This window comes from Megascapheus bottae, chromosome 6 (genome assembly GCF_031878675.1).
Source record: "Megascapheus bottae isolate mThoBot1 chromosome 6, mThoBot2.hap1, whole genome shotgun sequence".
Lineage (NCBI taxonomy): Eukaryota > Metazoa > Chordata > Mammalia > Rodentia > Geomyidae > Megascapheus > Megascapheus bottae.
Genome location: NC_143514.1, coordinates 55576892 through 55598749, shown reverse-complemented (window position 1 = coordinate 55598749; position 21858 = coordinate 55576892). Strand labels below are relative to the sequence as shown.

At 49.6% G+C, this 21858-nt stretch overlaps 1 protein-coding gene across 4 annotated transcripts in view; it reads left to right on the top strand.

The window, feature by feature from the left end:
- Rnf220 (ring finger protein 220) overlaps positions 1-19138 on the top strand; it is a 222370-nt gene extending 203232 nt beyond the window's left edge. For 2 of the 4 annotated variants that reach the window (XM_090334995.1, XM_090334997.1), the window contains 9 exons: positions 2105-2148; positions 2608-2740; positions 11982-12078; positions 12261-12347; positions 12480-12535; positions 12639-12717; positions 17122-17230; positions 17352-17426; positions 18162-19138. In XM_090334995.1, coding sequence (XP_090191121.1) covers positions 2105-2148; positions 2608-2740; positions 11982-12078; positions 12261-12347; positions 12480-12535; positions 12639-12717; positions 17122-17230; positions 17352-17426; positions 18162-18233 — 752 coding nt within the window. In that variant the 3' untranslated portion in view covers positions 18234-19138. Of the gene's footprint in view, positions 1-2104; positions 2227-2607; positions 2741-11981; positions 12079-12260; positions 12348-12479; positions 12536-12638; positions 12718-17121; positions 17231-17351; positions 17427-18161 lie in introns of all 4 variants that reach the window. The other 2 variants (XM_090334994.1, XM_090334996.1) reach the window with 1 other exon arrangement.
- The last annotated feature ends 2720 nt before the right edge of the window (positions 19139-21858 follow it).

The window sequence follows — 21858 nt, the reverse complement described above, 5'->3', positions numbered from 1 at the left end:
GGTGAGAATCCTTTGTGTTGGCACATTACACCATACTAGACTTCTAGAAGTCCCAAGACCCTCGTATATATGATGTCTTGTACCCCTTCTATATCCCAGATCTGGCTCTGTAGTGTCAAGGATGCCTGAACATAGGATTCCAAGGGTTAGACCAGCCAAGTAAAGGGCCTCAGAACATAGTCACATTTCTGTAGTGGAAACACAGGAAATTGGAGAGATGATCTGAGCTACAGACCAACATTTCTCAAATTCTACACTCAGTTCTTGTTGGCTTTTCCTTTTATTTGGGTCTTTGTAGGGTCATTCTGCTCTGGAGCTGGAAAAGCTTTCTGCCTCAGATCTGTAACCAGCAGAAGCCCTGAAGCCCTAACATATAGGGGGATCAATCTTGCTCATGCTGTTCACTGGAAGAAGGACCCTGGGTCCTTATATTGGACAAGTGCCTTGATAGCTTTAAGCTTCAGGTTTCTTTTTCTGTTAAAATGTAGAAATGCGATCTTAGCTTCAGGATATAGACTGAATAAAGTACCAGGCTTTAAGCGTGAGATACATAGAACCTCTAACATAACAACTCTCACCTCTGTTCCTCTGCCTCATTCATGACCTTCCAATCAGGGTCAACATCCATAAGAAAGTTCTTCATGGCCCTTCAGTAGAGAATGTTTCCCTTCTTGGCATACTCCCTTCCTCTCCCATCAGTGTGGTCTCAGAGTGGCCATCTTTGATCCTGCTCTTGCATCCTGGAAGGGGTAGGAGGAAGAGTCCCTTGTTTTGACCCCTTCCTGCTTCACTGACAGGAAGACTGCAGAGAAGGATTAGTGAGCTAATTAGAAATGATTGCATCTCTCAGCATTAATTAGCAGTGCTGAGGGCTTGTGGTGTGCACTTTGGAACTGAACCTCCTGCAGGACAGCATGGCAGGCAATCCTCTGCCTCTGGGGCCAGCCAACCCCCTCTGCACTGATTAGAAATGATAGGACAGGTTTGGGTATGCATAATAAGATCTACCCTCTTCAGGTACCCTGGACCTTCTGACCCAGGTAGCCAAGGTCTGACCCATACCCTCAGTCTCCTTTCCTATAAAATGGAACCAGTGCACATTGGAGAAATTCCTCTTGGGATGATCTAGGTAGGATGCTAGGGCCCATACCTCAGGGCTCTTGGCCCTACACCCAAAGTGGTAGTAGTTTTGGGGGTTTTTTTGGTCAGTTGTGGGGCTTGAACTCTGGGCCTAGACGTTATCCCTGAGCTATTCAGCTCCAGGCTAAGCACCCTACCTCTGGGCCTGGGCGTTGTCTTTGAGCTCTTCAGCTCAAGGTTACTGCTGTACTCCTGGAGCCATAGCGTCATTTCCCGTTTTCTGTTGGTTAATTGGAGATGAGTCTAAGGAGCTGGGCATAGTGGCTTATGCCTGTAATCCTAGCTACTCAGGAGTCTGAGAACTGAGGATCATGGTTCAAAGCCAGCCAGGGCACAAAAGGACCTGAGACTTATCTCCAGTTAACCTCTAGAAAATGGGAAGTGGGGCTTGGCTGAAGGGTAGGACGATACCCAGGCCAAGTTCAAGCCCCATGACCCCCCTCAAGAAAAAAAAAAATCTCAGGGACTTTAGAAGCTCCGGATGGCTTTGAACTGCAGTCCTCAGATCTCAGCCTCCTGAGTAGCTAGGATTACAGGCGTGAGCCACCACTCCTGGCCAAAAGTGGTTTTAACTGATGAGTAAACAGCTGACCAAATCCAGACTCTAGAGGAATCTTGGGTCTTGATCTTTTGGGGAGATCACAGTACTATGAAATGTCTCTGCATGTTGAACTCCTTGGGTACTACAGATAGGGAGAAATAAATTGAGCCTGAGCCAGCTTTGGCCAAAGAGCCACATGGTGTCCATACTCCTTGGTCCAGCATCAGTCTTCTCCCAGATGTTCTGGGCAATGCCCAGTCACCAAAGGAGTAAGAAGCACTGCAATGAGGACCATGTCAAGCATTTAATAAAAGGACTAATGACTGGTAGCAGGTCAGGGTGTGTTGGCATCACTGGGACTGAGCCACAAAGCTAGTGACCGTCTGCTTATTCTGTTGCTTTGTTTTCCATTTCTCTATGCAGCTCGGATTGGGAAAATGAAACGGAGGAAGCAAGATGAAGGGCAGGTATGTCCCCTGTGCAACCGCCCCCTGGCAGGATCGGAGCAGGAGATGAGTAGGCATGTGGAGCATTGCCTTTCTAAGGTAGAGGGGCTATTGCCACCACCTTCCTCCTCCCATCTTCCCCTGACACTAGCTGCTGACTGCTCCTAAATCTGTGGGCTCTTGGGGTCTCCTCCATGTGATCTCAGCTGTTTCTTTGCCTACGTTCTTTGCCCTCTTTGCTTTTACTCCCTCCTTCCTGGGGTTCCTATGGAAAATTATTGGGAAGGGGTACAGTTCTTTGTCCTCTAGGTTGGTTTTAATTTCAAACATCGTGAGTGCCAAAGGCCCAGCTGGCATACTGCATCAGGGCAGGGCTGGAGGGGAGGGGGCGGGTTAGGGCTGTGCTTTCCTTGCAGGCTCTAGGGAGCAGGTTGGTTGGGATGGTCTGAGCCTGGCTTGACTTTACTCTGCTCTTTACAGAGGGAAGGCTCCTGTATGACTGAGGATGATGCTGTGGACATTGAGCATGAAAACAACAACCGCTTTGAGGAGTATGAGTGGTGTGGGCAGAAGCGGATACGAGCCACTACACTCCTGGAAGGTGGCTTTCGAGGTACTAGCAGCTGACACATAGGCAGTGGCATTCTAGTGGCAGGCTTTTGGTATCTCCAGTGGAAGCCACAAGGCCACAGCTAGTGACTGGTCATCTGTGCTACCACGTGGGAACTGCTGGTGGTGGGACTCCTTTGTGACCATGCTGCCTGCCTGTGGTGTACATATTAAAATGGATGTATTTGGGTGGGGAAATGGAATTGTGAGGCTGCAAGCTAGGAGTGACGAGGGGGGCTCTCAGCCTCGGGTGATGCATTGAAGGTGACAGCCAAGCCGCGTTAGCACCTGCATAAAATATTAAAGGGACGGTTATGCATTTATCACTCCATCCCTCTTAAGGCTGATAAATGAGAATCCAGCAACCTGCTGTACACCTCCAGCATTGGGGGCCCTGAGGGTTTCCAGACAAACACATTGGATTTTCCTCCTCCTCCTCCTCCTCCTCCTCCTCCTCCTCCTCCTCCTCCTCCTCCCTATGTCAGGGAAATCAGTTACAAAGGAGAACGTGAGTTACAGCAAAATTTGACCTCCCATGAGCTTCATTGGTGAATCTAATCCCATCCTTTCTCCCTGGGCACCCTCTGCCCCGAAGCAAGAGGGGCCTGGATCCAGCTGCTCCCTGTTCCCTGATTCTCCCCAGTTGCTGCAGAGGAGTTTTTGCAGGGCCCAGGCCATCTCCAGGGCTCCTTGATGGGTCATGGTTGCCCCCTCCTGATCAAACAGCAGAATTAGTTGAGTGCACAAAGTGTCCTCTTGTCAAACTCCCCTGCCATGGCAGGGGAAGGGAGTAGCTATTTGCCTCCTGGCCCTCCAGCCCTTTTCTCTTTCTGTCTACATGCACAGCTGGCACTGCAGCTTGGGGTCATTAAAGGAGCCAGCCTGCTTCCCATCTGCCTCCTGTTTGCTGGTAACTCCCTTGGGAGTACCGCTGTATATGGTCTCTGGGGAATCACACAGCAGCTGCTAAGGGGGTCTTGCTTCCTTGGGGCTATGCAACCTGGGCCAAACTAAGGACTGGCCTCTGCAGTGCCAGACTAGATGAAGGGACTGAGTCCAGATGGAACCTTACACCTTTGGGCTTCTCTCAGATGTCCAGTGAGTCTGATGACAAACCAAACCATAAGTCAGAAAGGTTTCCTTGCTCCTGAGCTGAACAGTGTTAGTTGCCATTACACTATTTTCATGCATGTGCTGGAATTCTAGTATATCTTAGGCTTTGAAAGAATGAATAGCAGAGCCCATGAGCTCAGGAATTATGCACACAGGTGTGTGATGGCAGTCTCAGCAGGTCAGTTCCAGAATGCCGCTCTGCCTCAGCTTTGTTGGCAGCTGCAACTATTCATGTCTTCCATGGTTATGGCAACTTAATAAGTTTTCTTGGCACAGAAGTGGACCTCATGGCTTCTGGGCACCTGACAGGACTTGGGGAGGGTCAGGCTGAGTGGAGCCTGCTGATTTGGTTAAGTCTTCTCCAGGGCTGGGATGGGCTGGCAGAGCTGTGTGAGGGGCTCTTAGGCCCTGGGCGGGTATCAGTTTTCCCTGAGTGTTTACACTGTGAGGTTGTTTCTTTCAAGAATTCCTGAGGAGAGTTCAAAGGGGCTTTTCTTTGAGCGATTTGGAGAGCGGAATGAGAGTGAGACTTGAAGAGGGAACAAGGCTGGAGGTGCCTTTATCTGCAGAGAATTGCTCCAGCTTTCCTGATAGAAGCTGCTGCCGCCTCTTAAACAGCTTAGTGCAGTCAAAAGACAGGCTGACTTGAAAGGCTGTTCTACAGCGAGATCAGCGGGGGCCACGAAGCAGAGAGCTGGCTCAGTGGAGCGGAGGAGGCTGAGCCTCCTCAGTGGGGGGGGCTATCAAAGGGAGGCCCTGGCTGGTCCTGACTGCCTCTGCCCCCAAACCCTGCCTGCAAAAGCTGACCATCTGTCAACCTACCCTTCCTAGCCAGGACCACTAGGCCCCAACTCTTGGGGGGTTGGGTGTGGCCCCGCCAGGAGGGCCGGTGTCAGTGCAGTGCATTGATCGCCCGCCGGGCGGGCCAGGCCGCAAGCCGGGCAGCGCGTGCTTAATGTGATTGAAAGGCAGTTAAAATGGCGGTGACCTTTTCAGGAGGAATTAGATTGCCTGCCAAGACCGGTTAGAGGGAGTGATAACGCCAGCTGAAGAAGCTGCCCAGCCGACTTCAGAGAAAGGAAGGCAGAGGCAGGATGAGCAGGCGAGCAGCAAGGCCCATTTAAGCCTTCTATGCGTGCTGACAGAACAGAGATTGCTGTTCTTGTTAGATATGAAAGAATTGAAGAATTGCAGATAAGTTCCTCTATCTGATCATCACCTGTTCCTCCTCCCAAACTAGGACTCCTTCATCATCCCCAGCAATACTTTTCACCTACCCCCTTAGGAGCTGGTCTGGTGGGTCAGATCTGTTGCCTTGAATGTAATCTGTTGTAGGAGACCATGATAAGTGTTTTGATGGAGACACTTGGCAAGGGAATCAGGATGGGGGACCCCTGGTTAGTGAGTGGGAGGTCCAGGTATCTTGGAACTTGGGTGCTTGGGTATTTTAGGGCAAAGTAAAGGGCCAAACAGGAAAAACATCAATAGATCCAAGCAAAAATAGGTGGGTTTTTTTTTGGGGGGGGGGTGGGTTTTTTTTTTTTTTCCCAGTCCTGGGGCTTGAACTCAGGGCCTGGGTACTGTCCCTGAGCTTTTTTACCCAAGGCCAGCACTACACCACTTGAGCCACAACTCAAGAGCACCCTGCATAGATACATTTTGGGTTTGTTTTTTTTTTTGCAGTTGTGGGCTTTGAACTCCAGGCTTGGGTGTTGTCTTTGAGCGTAAGTGCCGCTTTCAGTTTTCTGGTGGTTAATTGAAAATAAGAATCTCACAGATTTTCCTGTCTGGGCTGGCTTTGAACTGCAGTCCTCAGGTATCTACCTCCTAAGCAGCTAGGATTACCAGTGTGAACTACTTGCACCCAGATAGATTTTCTTTTTTAAAAGCCAAGAAAACAGATAAAGGTTTCAAGAGTATAAGTTGTAAGAGGTTTTTGTGTTGAGGAAACATGAAACTATGTGCCTCAGTGCCAATGCTTCATTCAAAATGAGCTAGCTTGCTTGGTTTTTTGTCAGTCCTAAGGCTTGAACTAAGGGCCTGGGCACTGTCCTTGGGCTTTCTCAAGGCTAGAGCTCTACCACTTGAGCCACAGCACCACTTCCAGCTTTTTCTGTGTTTGTGGTACCAAGGAATTGAACCCAGGGCTTTGTGCATGCTAGGCAAGCACTCTACCACTCAGCTGTGCTTCTGACCAAGATTTGGAGTAGGGTGTTTGTTTGTTTTTTGGCCAGTCCTGGGCTTGGGCTCAGGGTCTGAGCACTGTCCTTGGGTTTTCTCAAGGCCATACATAGCTCTACCACTTGAGCCACAGCACCACTTCTGGCTTTTTTTCTATGTATGTGGTACCGAGAAATCAACCCCGGTCTTTGTGCATGCTAGGCAAGCACTCAACCAGTAGGCCAAACTCCCGGCCCTGGCCGAGGTTTCTTAATTAACTGCTAGTGCTGTTTGCATAGTAGCACACAGAGCTTGGCACTTCACTCAAGAGATCAGCACTTAGAAATAGATGTTCCTCTGGGGTACCCTACCAAAAACCTGTGTGGAGTAGGGGTCTTTCCAGGCTACAGAAATGGGCCAGAGAAAAGTATTTGTGATGAAGCTGCCCATTCCTAGAGTCAAAGAAAATATGTGACACGAATCATGGCATGCCTTCTCTCTCATTTCCTACTGCTCCCTGTACCTAGTTCCTGCAGAAGAGACCTGTGGTAGTAAGCTATATTGATTATATTGATTACCTGTGAGAGAGTTCACCTGGTTGAATTTGGGGAACCCAAAACTCATCACATGGGAAAGGGATATAGGACATAGGATTAGTTTCAAATAAGTGACAGGATGCTACACTGAAAGTGGCAGGAATCTGCAGCTATCTTTGAGCCCTAGGGGGGTGCATTGCTGGAATCTAGCCCTATGAAGCAGACAGGTAAAGTAAGAAGAGAGAGGATATTGAAACATTTAGTTGTGAAGGCTTCTGCCCTGCTGTAGCCTGGAATAGTCATTGGAGAGAACAAGTGGATAGCTTTGTCACAGCTGTTTTGAAATTTGTTTTATCAAAACTTTAGCACCAGATTATGGGGCAAAAGGCTAAGAGGTATTGTGAGGCCAAAAGTATAGGTCTTGGTTTAACTACTCCTTTAGCATGCCAGTTCCCCACAGATGGAAGCCCCAGGTGTTTAAGTGATCCTGGGTGCAGCTCTGCCCTGTGGTCCTGTCAGTGATAGGTGTTGGAATAAGGCATGGCAGGAGGTAGCCTTTGAATGGAGGGGTTCGGCGTCTTAACTCCTTACCACCTTTAGTTATGACTGTTGCCTGGTGGGAGGGGTGAAAAGAGATGGCAAGGAGCAAGACCTCTTCTGTCCCCTGTGGCAATAGACAGGATTTAATCGCCTTTGCAACACAATTGTTAAACTGAGACAGGGAGAGTGCAGGCAGAAGGAGCAAGTATCAATGGTTTTAAACGGCGTCTGTCTCTGTGCGTCTCTTCTGACGTGAGGCAGTGAAACACGTTATCGAGAAGGCCCGGAAAGTGGCTAAGTGCGTTTGACACACGCCAACTCCCTGCCTCCACACTGGATAATTGCATTGTCAACTGTTCAGCGAGGTGGCAGGTGACACTGCAGGCCGATTGATTGTCCCGCATCGCAGCTCCCCAGACTGTCAGCTCCCCAATCGATGGCGTTTACACAAGACACCGTAACTGCATCTGTAACTAATTCCAGTGTAAAACTCCCCGGAAGCTGCTGCCCCTGCCCTCCCTGTTGCTGAGCATTGGTCTCTGGAAGGCCTCAAGACTTTCTCCCTGGGCTCTGGGTTGGCTGGGAGCAGCAGGTGAGGAAATCAATGACTCCTTTTTTGTGGTTTCAGGTTCTAAGACATTACTACTCCCAGTAAACCAGCTTCTCCAGTTTCTCAATCAATCATGTGATCAATTGATTAAATTAACACTGATCTTTTTTCCCCTTCTCAATGACCCAGGAAGAAATGAGTTTATTGGAGAAGGGTAATTTTCATAAGATTTAGACCTACATATCATTTCTGAACTTCACCCTTTCCCATTGTGTTGCCAAGTATTTTTTACTGGAAGGAAAGGAATTTTCTGCACATCCAGGATTGGGCAACTCACTTTGCTGGACAGAGTTGACCTTCAGATTTGGTTTGCCTAGGAGAGCCCAGCCTTTTGTATCACTTTCATTCGGGGCAGAATCATAGCAAGAGGCTGCCTTTGTGACTAAGGGATACTCTGGATCATCCTGCAGGTCCATGGAATTGAGCTCTTCCCAGGATAGCAGCAGCAGGAGTGGCAGCTTGCCTGTTACTCCCAAAGCTACATAGAAGAGGAGCCAGAGACTTGGAAAGGAGCTATCTGTGCCATCTTGCCTCTGAGTACTGGCTTGGGATATTCCAGCAGCTGAGAACATAAAATGACTGTGGAGCTTTCCTCAAAGCAAGGGAGGGGGGAGGCAAGCTGGCAGGGCTCTGTCTGCATAAAATGGCTTTATGGCCGTTTCTTTTTATTATGATTCTGCCAGAAGTCAGCAAGTGACATTTCATTAAGAAAATAAAGTTTAATGTGCTGGGAAGGAGGTTGGAGCAGGCTGGGGCAAGCACCAGAGTGAAATTGGTGGTGGCAGCCTGATCCGAACACCTGTGGGGGTAGGGAGAGGTTCCCAACATCTGTCTTAGCTGGGGGACAGGGTCAGGATCGGGATCAGGGTCAAAGTAGAAGCAGGGAGGCCTTTTCCCTGACAGACAAGATATGTCATGCTTGCTTTCTCATCTCCCTTGTCCGAGGTACAGAAGATTGCTCCCCAGCTAGGAGCTGGAGACTGGTAGGGAAGGCTGTATCCTGGTAGGTTTCTGTAAGCCACTAGCCTATCAATCCTGGCTTTTCTTATGGTATGGGGTTCCCAGGCCCTCACTGAGAAATGTTTCCAGTAGTTAGCCAGTGTTATTGGGATGTGTAATAAGGCAACTGCTGTGAGTGGCCAGTTCTACTGGGTGATGCCAAAAACAGCAATGAGGCAGGCTTGAGACCCTTGCAGCTTTCCAGCTGGTAAGAGATAATACAGTGAGTTACATGTGATTTTGGAGTTACATAAGAGCTTGGTGAGCCAGGGGCAATGGCTCACGCCTGTAATCTTAGCTAGCTACACAGGAGACTGGGATCTGAGGATCAAGGTTCAAAGCCAGCCCAGGCAATACAAATCAGAGAGTCTCCTATCTCCAATTAATCTCTAGAAAATGGGAAGTGGGGCTGTGGCTCAAGGGTAGGGTGGTAGCGTTGAGCTGAAGAGTTCAGAGACAGCACCCAGGCCCAGGGGGTAGGGCGGTAGCCTTGAGTTGAAGAACTCAGGGACAGAACCCAGGCCAAGAGTTCAAGCCCCTATGAGCACCCCCACCCCACCACCAAAAAAAAAAAATTGGGTGGAGCTGGTGTCAGTGGCTCATGCCTGTAATCCTAGGTGCTCAGGCTGAGATCTTAGGATTGCAGTTCAGAGCTAGCCCAAGCAGAAAAGTGTGAAGTTCTCATCATCAATTAACCAGCAAAAAGCTGAGATTGGAGTGGCTCAAATGTTTAAAATACCAGCCTTGAATGAAAAAACAGTTCCCAGGCCCTAGGTTCAAGCCCCAGTACCAGTGTACTCCTGTGCGCACGCACGCACGCACACACGCACACACACACAGAGTCTGGGTAGATACCATGGAAGAAACATATATCCTACCACATAGCACATGGAAGATAAGAACAAGGTCCTGAAAGTCTATTCTCAACACAAAAAGATTGAAAGAATGTTAGATGGAAGACATCATTCCTTCAGCAAAGATTTATATAGCAGTGACTTTGCATAGTCACTACAAGTTCATGGTAGAAGGCATCATAAGTTGAGCTGAGTCAGACCTGCCCAATAAGCATTTGTTGTGGTGACATGAGGAGGTTCAACAGCATGGGACATAGTACATATAGGATATGGGAAACACAGTAGTTAGGGCCTACTGAAGTTATGAGTCCTAGTGTAAATGAGCATGCAGGGAGACTACAGAGGGAAGAGAGTAGGGCTGCTTTACGTGTTGGGACTTCCAGGCCGCTTTGGCTGTCATTTACTTTGCTCTGTCAAGAGAGCCATACTGGGCTCAGGAATAGTGCCAGGTTTCTCTGCTTCCTTTCTGCTCACCCACTGGGCAGGGCAGGCAGTTGAACAGAGGCTGGCTCTGAGCTGTGAGGACTTGAGAAAGGACGATTGGCAGGGCTTGGAGGGCGTGGGCTGTAAGTGAACCTGATAGCTACATTCTGATTGATGGCAGAGTTTGTCTCCCAAACTGTCAGAGGGTTTATAGAGGTGCCACTCACCCACAGGGTAGGAATTGCTTGTCAGAACACCTGGCTGTGAACAGGAGGCAAAGCTGTAACTTGGTGTTTTCTCAGCTTAATGGCCCTGCTGCCTCAAGTGTATTGAGACCTCAGGTAGAAGGTAAATGAGGACTGTCAGGGAAGGTGGAGCTTAGGTAGCATTTGTTCCCTTTCCTATCCCTGTTTTCCTCTGGAATGGGTAGACTCAAGGCCAGAGACTGACGGGATAAAAAAGATAAAGGTAATTTTTCAACTCTTGAAAGGTGAATATCCAGGGCCGGGAGTTTGGCCTAGTGGCAGAGTGCTTGCCTAGCATGCACAAAGACCTTGGTTCAATTCCTCCATACTGTATACATAGAAAAAGCCAGAAGTGGTGCAGTGGCTCAAGTGGTAGAGCTCTAGCCTTGAGAAAGCCCAAGGACAGTGCCCTGCCCAGACCCTAAGTTCAAGCCCCAGGACTGCCCCCCCCCCAAAAAAAAATAAAAAAGAAAGGTGAACATCCCAGATGGGTTTTAACAGCATGGACAAAGGTCTCGAGCAATGTGAATCTAGGAGCACAATGACCAGTCTCCACGTCCATATGCACAGGGCTCTGGAGAGGATATAGAGTAATAGATACAGCTAAATCTTTATGGATCTAACCAAAGAGTTACAGAGGTGGCTGTGCATATAGTGGAGAGTCTTAGGGGTTTGGGAACAAGAAAAAGAAGGGTCAGAACTATTTGGTAAGCTGAATGAAGCAATAAGACAAGAGGCTTTCAAGACTTACCCTAATTGGTGTGTAAGGACCTAAGAGTGCTAAAAATGGACAAGAAGATATTTGAGATCATTGGGCAGAGCCATACACTTCCTCCAGACTTCCTTAAGCTGGGCAGCTGTACTGATGAATGAGTTGATGGGTCAGCAGGAGACCCACTGGGAAACAGCAGAGGTTAGGGGAAGTTCTGTAGTGCCTGCCCATGGACTATCAGAAAGAGTGGTCCTGGGAGTCAGAAATGATCTGACAGGTGAGCTACCTGGTGTAGCCTCAGTAGCACACCTCTCCCTATTTAGTCAAGAGTTTGCCTTGTAACTATGCAAATCTTCCTAAGGGGAAAGGAGTGTCAGCCGACCTATCTGGCCTTTGGCCTGCCCAGCCAGCCTGGTTGCTTTCATGGACTGCTTTGAGAAGCAGGTGTGCATGCCTATCCTCCCTTTTCTCTTTCTCCCTAATCCCTTTATAACTACACTTGTCCAGGAATCTGGGCTGCACGAGGCAGAGATGAATAATTAATGTCAGGCGCTTCAGACACCAAATATTTGAACAGCTGCCTGGTATTTTTGCTGGCAAGGACCTGGCGGCCAAAATCAGAATGCTGGCTGGGGGTCCCACTCTGTGGCTTTGATTGGCCTGACCAGACTGTTCTCTTTGACTGACTTATCACACTGGACAGTGAGGACATCAGGAGACCCAGCTCTGGTACGGGGTAACATCTTCCGGAGCTTAGTCTGTCCTCTCTTCATGGACCTGGAACACAAGTGCATAGGCGTGGTGTCTCCTAAGGACCTAGCATAGTGTTCAAACAGAGACTACCTAAAGAAGCATGCAGTGACCAAAAGGAACAGTTACACAGAAGGAAGAAAGAGACTGCAGTGTCAGAGTCAGGGGCACTCAAGTATCTGCTTCTAAATATCCCAAGCCCAAGTTTCTGTCTGGGCCTAATCTAGCCCTAAGGTAGCAAAAGGATCACCTTTGATCTAGAGTTTTTGGTCCCTGGCCTTTCTCACACTCTGTTTCCCACAGGCTCTGGCTTCGTCATGTGCAGTGGCAAAGAGAACCCAGACAGTGATGCTGACTTGGATGTGGATGGGGATGACACACTGGAGTATGGGAAACCACAGTATCCTTGGGGCGCTGTGGGACAAGGTGGGCTGGTGGGTAGGCCAATGAGGACAAGAAGTAGATAGTACCTCTGGTACTGACCCCCTGGGCCAGTCTCAGCTTTGACCAAGGAAGAAAGGATTCAGCCCTCTGCCGTACTGCACACGACCCAGGATCCATTGTCCTTGACCGCCATGTCAGATACACGGAGGCTGATGTCATCCCCTGCACAGGCGAGGAACCTGGTGAAGCCAAGGAGAGAGAGGCGCTCCGGGGTGCAGTCCTAAAGCAAGTGTGGGCACAAGCATGGGTGGATGGGATTGGAGGGATAAGGAAGCCCACAAGCGGGCCTCAACCCAGGAACCACCATTAGGGCTGTCTTGCCTGACTTCAGCCCTGTTCTTTATCCTTCCTCTCTAGTGGTGGGCCTCCCAGCACCCGCATCACACCAGAGTTCTCCAAGTGGGCCAGTGATGGTAAGTCCCACCTCAGTCAAGTGAGGAGAGGAGAGGGCATTCTAGGTGATGGTGACTGGCTCAAACTCAAGCCCTCACCTGTGCACCCTGTCTGTCCCCACAGAGATGCCATCCACCAGCAATGGAGAAAGCAGCAAGCAGGAGGCTATGCAGAAGACCTGTAAGAACAGCGACATCGAGAAGTGAGTGTGGCAGGGGGCACTTTACTAGCATAAAGGCCTGTTGCCAGGCCTTCTGGCCTTCTGAGTGCAGCTCAGTTCTGCTGCCCTGGGCACACAGCCGGCAGTGGAGCCCAGCTGGTGCTAAGCGTACTCTGTGAATTGATCACTGGGCCACGGCCCTAGGAGCCTTTGTGGAGGGAGGAGCAGTCTGCTTGCCTGCCTGCCTGCCTGCCTGCCCGCTGAGGCGGCCTCTGCCCAGGGAATGTGATGTATGGCCGCCCAGCCCAGCCGGCGCACTTGATTCATCTCCAGTTTCTGTTTCTTAATCGGGAGCTAAATTGGTTTCATTTTTCTTGTCCCGGGTGGCATTCGCAGTGGGTTTTAGGTAGGAGCATTGGGTCTCATCACTTCTGCTAGGAATTTTTGGTTAGGGTTCTGTGGCAGAGTAAGAGAGGACCCACTGGTATCTTATCCAGGACTGGGGAGCCCTTAGCCAGCACCTGTAGAAGTTACAGGGTTTGCTACCAGCTAGACATCCTACTGCTTTTTCAGAAGTGCAAGCAAGGCCAGTTCTGCTACCAAGAAGTGGCATTGTCCAGTCTAGGCTGCCCAGAGCTGTTGCCATTGGCCATCGCTTAGCTCCCTGCACCTACCCACTCCCTCCAAGTGGCAGCTTAGGTTGCCTGGGGGTAAAAGGCAGCCTCTTCATTCTAGGACCCAGTGTTCCATCTTGCTTCCTGCCAGAAGAGTGGATTGCAGGCCAGTGCAGGGCTGGGTCGGTGGCCCAGGGTCACCTCCCATTTGTTTCCCTCCATTTTGTGTTGTCATAAATTCATTCCAGCCCGTTGTGGTTGATCAGTTTATCTCGGCCAGGGCCGCGAGTGCTGCTGGCATGATGTATGGGCCGAGGCGCAGGGCCCGGCTGCCCATGAATCACCGCAGCTGCTCCGTGTCAGCGCCAGAGCGGGCCGTACGGGTTCGGTGCAACCAGCTTGGGAGGGGGGATGACGTATGGATGTTTATTTAATAATTCTCTCCTACTCCAGCTGAGCAGGGCGGGCGGGGCTATAAGGGGCGCCCACCCTCGTCTGGAGGGGCTGCTCATAAATCAGAAAGACAAGATCATTAATCAGGGATGGCGCCCGAGGGGGAGGTGGGGGCCAGAGCCAGTGACCATCCCTGAAAGTAGTACCCTCCCAAGGCTGGGGAAAGTCACCATTCTGTCCCACCTGTGTGAGCATAGACTCCAGTGGGTGCGGGTGGTGCTGTCTGGGATAAGTTGAGGATTGGCTGACTCCTACACACGGAGATCTCTATGGTTCTGCCAAGATTGGGAGCCTTCAGTCTCCCTTGTACTTGGAGTATGAGTTTCTGCCCTATGTTCATTTCAAATATTAAGGAAGAGGAAAGGCAAGGTGATGGTGCTTCCTCCAGGAGTCTGGCCACCTTGTACTGTGGCGGGTTTCAGAAGTAGCTCACAAACAAGCTGGGTCCAGGGGCTAGAGGATGGATAGTTCACTGAAGATGAGAGGTGGTAATAGTGAACATTTCAGAATAAGTGGGCTGATGAACTGTGTCTCAGCTCCCCCTCATGCAACCTTGGAATTCTTGGAAATGGAGCAGGCCTTCATTTCCCCAGCTGAAATGCACAAAAAGATCTTTTTTTTTTTTTTTTTTTGGTCGTGGGTTATGGGGCTTGAACTTGGCCTGAGCTCTTCAACTCAAGGCTACAACCCAACCCTTGAGCCAAGCCCCACTTCCCATTTTCTAGAGTCTCAGGTCCTTTTGTGCCCAAGCTGGCTTTGAACCAAGATCCTCAAATCTCAGCCTCCTGAGTAGCTAGGATTACAGGCATGAGCCACCGTGCTGGGCTGTGACATGGTATTTATAGAGGAAGAAAGCATGGATCCCCATCATTGTTGAGTATTTACCAACATCTAGATGGATGGTACATATGAGACTGAGCAAAATGCTAATGAAGGGGCCAGATGTAGGTGCTTGTGAGGAAGAAGAGGATCATGAAGCTTCCCAGAACTAGAAGACTGAGTGGGAACTCCAGGGAATCTCATTATTAGAAAGAATTAGAAGCAGAGTCCTTCTCACATCCCTGAAGAAACAATGCGAAGAGAATTTTGGGATGCTGGATCTAGTGTACTCTTAGGGGTATAACCATGAGGGAGTCACATTCCATGTTGCTTCTGATCCCCTAAAAGAAAAAAGCCAGAGAGTCAAGTCCGTTATAGCACATTAAACGTTACTGCTACAACTAGGTGTGGTATATGCCTATCATCCCAGGACTCCAAAAACTTAGAAAAAGATTAACTTCAATTCAGAATGTGGCATCTAAAGCCTGTCAGGCAAGTCTTTCTCACTTTAGCACCATCTACCTAACTGGACTTCTTCAGCTTTTGGCCTTTGTTTCTACTGTTCCTTGGCCTGAAGATCCTGCTCATTGAAATCTCATCTTCCGAAATCTGGGTGAACCTTGGGCAGGCTACTTCATTTTTCTGTGCTTTAGTTTCCTTTATATGATGGACTATTAGAATCTTCTCACATGTATATAAGGTGTGAATTAGATATTAATAGCCAGGCAGTTGTGGCAGATGCCTATAATCGTAGCCACTTTGGAGACTGAGATTGGAAGGACTGTGATTTCAAGCCAGCCATGGTGGAAAAGTCTACAAGGGCTGGGAGTTTAGCCTAGTGGTAGAGTGCTTGCCTAGCATGCACGAAGACCCAGGTTAAATTCCTCGGAACCACATACATAGAAAAAAGCTGGAAGTGGGGCTGAGGCTCAAGTGGTAGAGCTCTAGCCTTGAGAAAGTCCAAAGACAGTGCTCAGGCCCTGAGCTCAAGCACAGGATTAGCGAAAAAGAATAAATAAGAAAAATAAAAAAGAAAAGTCTACAAGACTCCTTCTTAAGGGGAAAAGCTGCATGTGGTGGTGTGTGCCTGTCATCCTAGATATGACAGGAAGCCTGCACTAGGTGGATCTCAGTCTTTGTTCAAACCAGACAGGAAGCAAGATCCATTCTCAAAAATAACCAATGTAGCCCAGTGCCAGTGGCTTATGCCTGTAATCCTAACTATTCAAGAGGCTGAGATGTGAAAGGATCAAGGTTCAAAGCCAACACAGTGAAAAAGTCCTTGAGATTACTTCTTCAAAATAGCCAGCAAAGAGCAGGGTTGGAGCCATGGCTCAACTAGCAGAGTTCCAGTTGACTAAGTGAGTGCAAGGCCTGCGTTCAAACCCCATTACTGCTCCAAAAAAGAAAATTACCAAACCTTCAGTATAGTTCCTGGTATTTATTACGTTTTTAATAAGTTCCTGTAATTATAATTGTAGCATTTCATTCCCCACATCCTATCTCTCTCCTTCTAGGAACATCCTTGCTATTAATTTGTTTTAGGAGAGGGATCATTGGAATTTCCCTAGTTGGTCCCTGTTTATCAAGACTGTCAATCTTGGAAAAGTTGTAGGGACCCTGTAATGTAAGGCTTGGACAGAGTAAGGACTCTCGTGGCAGCACAGGCTAGGAAGAAATAAACAGGCTTGCAGAGAAGTTAGCCCTGTGCGCAAAGCTAGCATATGAGGGATCCAGACAGGTCTCCACATCTTTTACCCTTTCCCTAGAGGTTGGACTGGCTCATCACTCAGCAAGTATTCACTCTTGCTCATATGCCCAAAGTGGAGCTTCTGTCCACAATAAATACTGGAGCAGTAAGCATCTACCCTCAGGCAACTCAGTCTAACCATTGAGACCCAACACCTTTGCTGTAGGGCTGATGAAGGGCTGCAGTAGGGCTGAGTTCAGAGCCTCTAGTGGTGTTGCTGTCTGGGAGCATTGCAGGAGATTTCCTAGAGGGGATGGGTGATGAGTCTAATGAGTGCATGGGAAGATCTGCGAGGCTGGGGGAGCAGGTAGGAAAGAATAATAAGTTTGTGTGGATGACCTATAACATGGCAGGGTGCTGCAGTGGGTGGGCTGTGCTCACTAAGAGTTTAGTAGCACTTTACTCAGAGAGACCTTGAAGTGTTAGAAATCAAGATGACAAAATTTTACTTTCAGAATGCAAATTCTACTTGCTAGGCAAATGGGATGGAGCTAAGGGGAGCGACTAATAGAAACAATTATTTGGGTGGAATTGGTGGAGGGAGAGGTAAAGAGTTCAGAGGTATTGGGGAGAGAAATGATAGATTTGGGAAGTCCTACTGTGGAGTAGGAGTTAAGAATGGTTCTCAGATATCTTTTGGAAACTCATCAGGTGGAGATTGAGGAACAGAGTTCGAGAATGTGGGCTGCTACAGCTCTGGGCCCTTGGGGAAGGTGCACTGGTGATGTCCCTGAGAAATAGGTGTATGCGACTCTGCAGGTAAGTTGAGATTGCGGTGCCACTTTGCTCCCTATTGTGCCTCCTCTACAGAATCACTGAAGATTCAGCTGTCACCACATTTGAGGCCCTGAAGGCTCGGGTCAGAGAACTTGAACGTCAACTATCTCGTGGAGACCGGTACAAATGCCTCATCTGCATGGTGAGTTGGAGGGAATGGGGGTGCTCTTGGTCAGGCCTTGGGACCCTCTGGGGAGTTAGAGTGGGCCTCTTTGAAGTTCGGCCTACTTCATGGACCCCTTCTCTGCCCACCTCCTCCCTAGGACTCATACTCCATGCCACTAACGTCGATCCAGTGTTGGCACGTGCACTGTGAGGAGTGCTGGCTGCGGACCCTGGTGAGGCAGCTTGGAGGCCGGGGAGCGGGTGGCTGTTTGGGGTACTGTTCAGATGTCGAGTGTGCCTGTGCTTGTGCCTGCTTAGGGGAAGCCAGGGAGAGCCAGGAGTGTAAAACAGTGAGCCAGGATATTTACCCTCCACAACCACTGTCTGCCCCCCCCACTCTACCACAGATATATTAAACTCTCTACTCTCTAGGTTCCCAGTGTTCTCCCCTCCCCCTGCTCCTTCCCCCAGAAAGCCCGCTACATCCCATGTATTGGTGAGACCCCCATATCAGGAGGAGGCGGGTGGTGGGTAAGCAGGACCAGAGCCTCTGCCCCTCCCCCTCCCATTACTAAGCTCCTTCTGCTCCTGCCCCTGTTCTTCGCTCTGGAGCAGCCATTAAAATGTCGCCCGGAGACAGCAATAAAAGGCCTGGACGTGGGCTCTGTGTCCTGATCAAAGGCCGCGTGTAATCTCGTTAGGGCCGAGGCAGCCACAGCTGGACCCAGCCTTGTTCTCATTACCGGGGCTCCTGCTGCGGGGCTGGCCAGGCGGTTTGATCCTGGCGTCCCCCCAACACAGGAGTGTGCCTGCCTGCCTCAGAGGCTGCCCAAGCATCCCCAGTCTGGCTGCTAGAGACCAAGGGTCCAGCGCATACATGGTACAGACATGGCTACAGGCCCAGGTGCTCATGTGCTCAAGCTTGTGGCATGTTGTGGCTAACCAGGACCCCCCTGTTGTCCCTGCAGGGTGCCAAGAAGCTATGTCCACAGTGCAACACGATCACAGCGCCTGGAGATCTGCGGAGGATCTACTTGTGAGCTAACCACCTGAGCAGGCCTTGCCTTGAGCAACCCCACCTGCCCCCAGCCTCTGTGACAGTGACCCTCCCCCTTGTATATACTTGCACACACGTTCCCATGTACATACATGCACATATACACTTGCACACACACATACACACGTATAGGACTCTGGAGCCAGAGGGGAGCAGTCCTGCCTATTGGCTCCCACCAAGCTTGGGGACCATACCCGTTCCAGTCTCTGTTTCTAGGGTGGGCAGGGAGGTGGGGATGGGGCATAGTGGGGCAAGGCTCCTGATCCCCCAACCCCCAGATGAGAGACAGATGAGAGACAGGCAAACACCAGACTGAAGCACATGTAATATAGACCGTGTATGTTTACAATGTTGTGTATAAATGGGACAACTCCTTTGCCCTCCACCCCTCCCCTTTGGTTGTATGATTTTCTTCATTTTTTAAGAACCGTGGAAGCAGTACCCTGCTGAGGGCTGGTTGGGGGCTCGGCCCATCCAAGTCTCGGGGTGCCTGCCTCTCTCCTGTGGCGTCCCTTCCCTCTCCCATGTGCTCGGTGTTCAGTGGTGTATATTTCTCTCCCAGACATGGGGTATACACCCCAGGGGACATGATCCTCTCCTTAGTCTTAGCTCTTGGGGCTCTTTATAAGGAGTTGATGGTGGGGCAGGAATTGGGACCCGAGCTGAAGCAGAGGCTGAAGTTGGTGCTGGCTGAGGGCACCCAGCTGCCCAGCCTTCTGCTGAGAACCATTTCTGGGAGAAGAGCTGCGTTCCCAGGGGGAAGTGTTGTCGCCCTGCCCCTTCCGTGGGCCCCATGGTGTGATGCTGTGTCTGTATATTCTATACAAAGGTACTTGTCCTTCCCCTTTGTAAACTACATTTGACATGGATTAAACCAATATAAACAGCTGTTGCCTATGTGTCTGTGTAGCAGAGAAAAGGCTGATGGGAAAGAGCAGTAGACTAAGGCAGTTAAAGCGTTAATTCTGGGCAGCTGTGTGGAGGAAAGGCCTTAGCTATAGGTGTGTGAAGCTGTATCAGGGTTGGCCTGGCCAGCCCTGGAGCATTCCAGCAGGGATGGGGGTGGGGACAGGGGACGCTGGGCTCCTGACTATTGATGGGTAGGGGCTCTAGGTTAATTCCTTATCGATGCAGAATCGTCAGCTCATTAATCACAGAAGAGGTCAGAGCTTGGGGTACAGAGGGGATGCAAGTCCTATACCCTAAGGTAGGGCAGGAGCAGCTACCACCTTGGACAAAAACAAGCCCTAGGTCACTGTCCCTTTCTAGTCCCCTAGTGTCCAACAGTCTGGTATAATCAAGATGGGCTCGAGTCAAGGAACCGCCACTAGGCTGCCAACACTGGAGATGGGACATTCTCATCTCCAGAGCTCCCCACAGCCAGTGAGGTAGCTGGGGATGCTTGGTGCTCAAAACCAGGTAAATCTCATGCACAACAGATTTTTTTTCTGTACATTAGATCGAACCTAAGGCCCTCTGTGTGTGTGCTATAGGCAAATGCTGTGCTGCTTCAGCTATACCCCAGATTGCTTTATTTTGAGACAATGTTGGCCCAGACTATTCTTTAACCTGTGATTGTCCTGCCCTTCACCTCCTCAGCAGCTGCCATTACAGCTATACCACTACACCAATTAGAAGAATGGACTTTACCACATCAAGGGCCCAGTCTCGCCAGTGATTCCAAACTCCTTGGTATTCTCACAACCTGGCTCCACCTCTCATAGGCCCAAATCCCCTCTGTCTTCAGATACCTGTACTTCTCCATGTATCCTGACAAGCAATACTGTAGAACTGGGTGTAGTTGGTAGCTCCCGCTCCAGCAGGAGCATGGAAGAGAAGCTATCCTTGGAGCCCAGCAAAGGCTCTTCCCAGGCCCCATACCCAGCTTCATGGTGACAGATATCAACACTGATCCTAGAGATCTGTTGAGATCACAGGCAATGTTTATGGCCTCTGTTAAGAGGTAGAGTAGTCCCAGTGATGGCTGTTAGTCTGGGAAAGAAGCACATTTGCAAAACGGGTAAGAGGTTGAGGGCACTGTCATAAACACTCAGCTTTGGGGAAGCTGACTTCTTTTATGTCTCTTCACCCCTTTCCCTGCCTTGACTCAGTAGAACCTTGATGGCTGGTTATCCACTCCTTGGGGGCCATATGCTCTCTAATAGGACACATTAACCCAGAGTGAGGGCATTCCACTGAAGCCTGCCCTGCTAGGGAATCCTTGAGCTGTCTCATGGCACAGGCAGCACTGCCACCTGTTGGCCATGGCTAGGAATGCAGCCACAGCACAGGCTGCAGCAGGACTCCTGGAAGGCTGATGCACTGCAGATAGAACTCAGAGTAGCAGAATGTCACTCTGAGAGTACCAATGGCCAGCTCCCAATCAAATCTTCCTAACCATTCCCTTTACTGCCTGCCAAATCTCCAAAGCCAGACATTCAATCAACAAGTATTTGTGTGCCAGCACTGTGCAGCAATGACTTACGGAATGATAGATGATTCAGGACTAAAAGGCCAAAAGCCACCTCTTCTGTGTGAACAATGGAGTGGATCCTCCTTCAATAACATATCATTTCAGGGGAAAAAAAAAAAGCCCTGATCCTAGTTTTCAGGACACAGGAGTAAATTATTCCCATTTCCCCATCATAACATAACTACCTTCCTTCTTACACACACAGTTTGCAACTTTATCAGATCCAGTGATACCAAGTATGGTAGTAGTTCTAAAGTGTGAGAGAGTCAGGCAAGTAACAAATCCCTTTGTCTTCAGCTCCTCCCTGACATTTATCTCAGATTGCTGGATCATGAGGGGACAGTGCTGCATGTGGTAGATATTTGCCTTTCTAGATTTCATCTCTCCTCACTACCCTCTAGCACCTCCCTACAAAGGTAATCAAAATTCAAGCTGGGGGCCAGGAGTTTGGCCTCGTGGTAGAGTGCCTAGCATGCACGAAGACCTAGGTTCTATTCCTCAGTACCACCCACATACATAGAAAAAAAGCCAGAAGTGGTGCTGAGGCTCAAGTGGTAGGGTTCTAGCCTTGAGAAAGTCCAGGGATGGTGCTCAGGCCCTGAGCTCAAGCTCAGGACTGGCAAAAAAAAAAAAAAAGAAAAAATTCAAGCTGGTGCCAGGTACAGTGGCTCACGCCTGTCATCCTAGCCACTCAGGAGGCTGAGATCTGAGGATCAAGGTTCAAAGCCAGCCCGGGCACAAAAGGACCTGAAACTCTTTCCCACTCACCTTTCTAGAAAATGGGAAGTGGGGCTTGGCTCAAGGGTAGGGCTGGTAGCCTTGAGCTGAAGAGCTCAGGGACAGCGCCCAGGCCGAGTTCAAGCCCCATGACACCCCCTCCCAAAAAAAAAATCAAGCTGGTGAAGTGACTCAAGTGGAAGAGCACCTGCCCCAAGTTCAAACTCCAGTACCATAAATTAACCATAAATCAGTGCCAGGCATGGTAGAACACCTGTAAACCCAGTACTCAGGAGGTTAAGCCAGGTGAATCAGGAGTTTGAGGCCAGTTTGGCCTTATAGCAAAATCTTCTAAAAACAAATAAAAATGCTGGGTGCCAGTGGCTCATTTCTGTAATCCTGGCTACTCAGGTGGCTG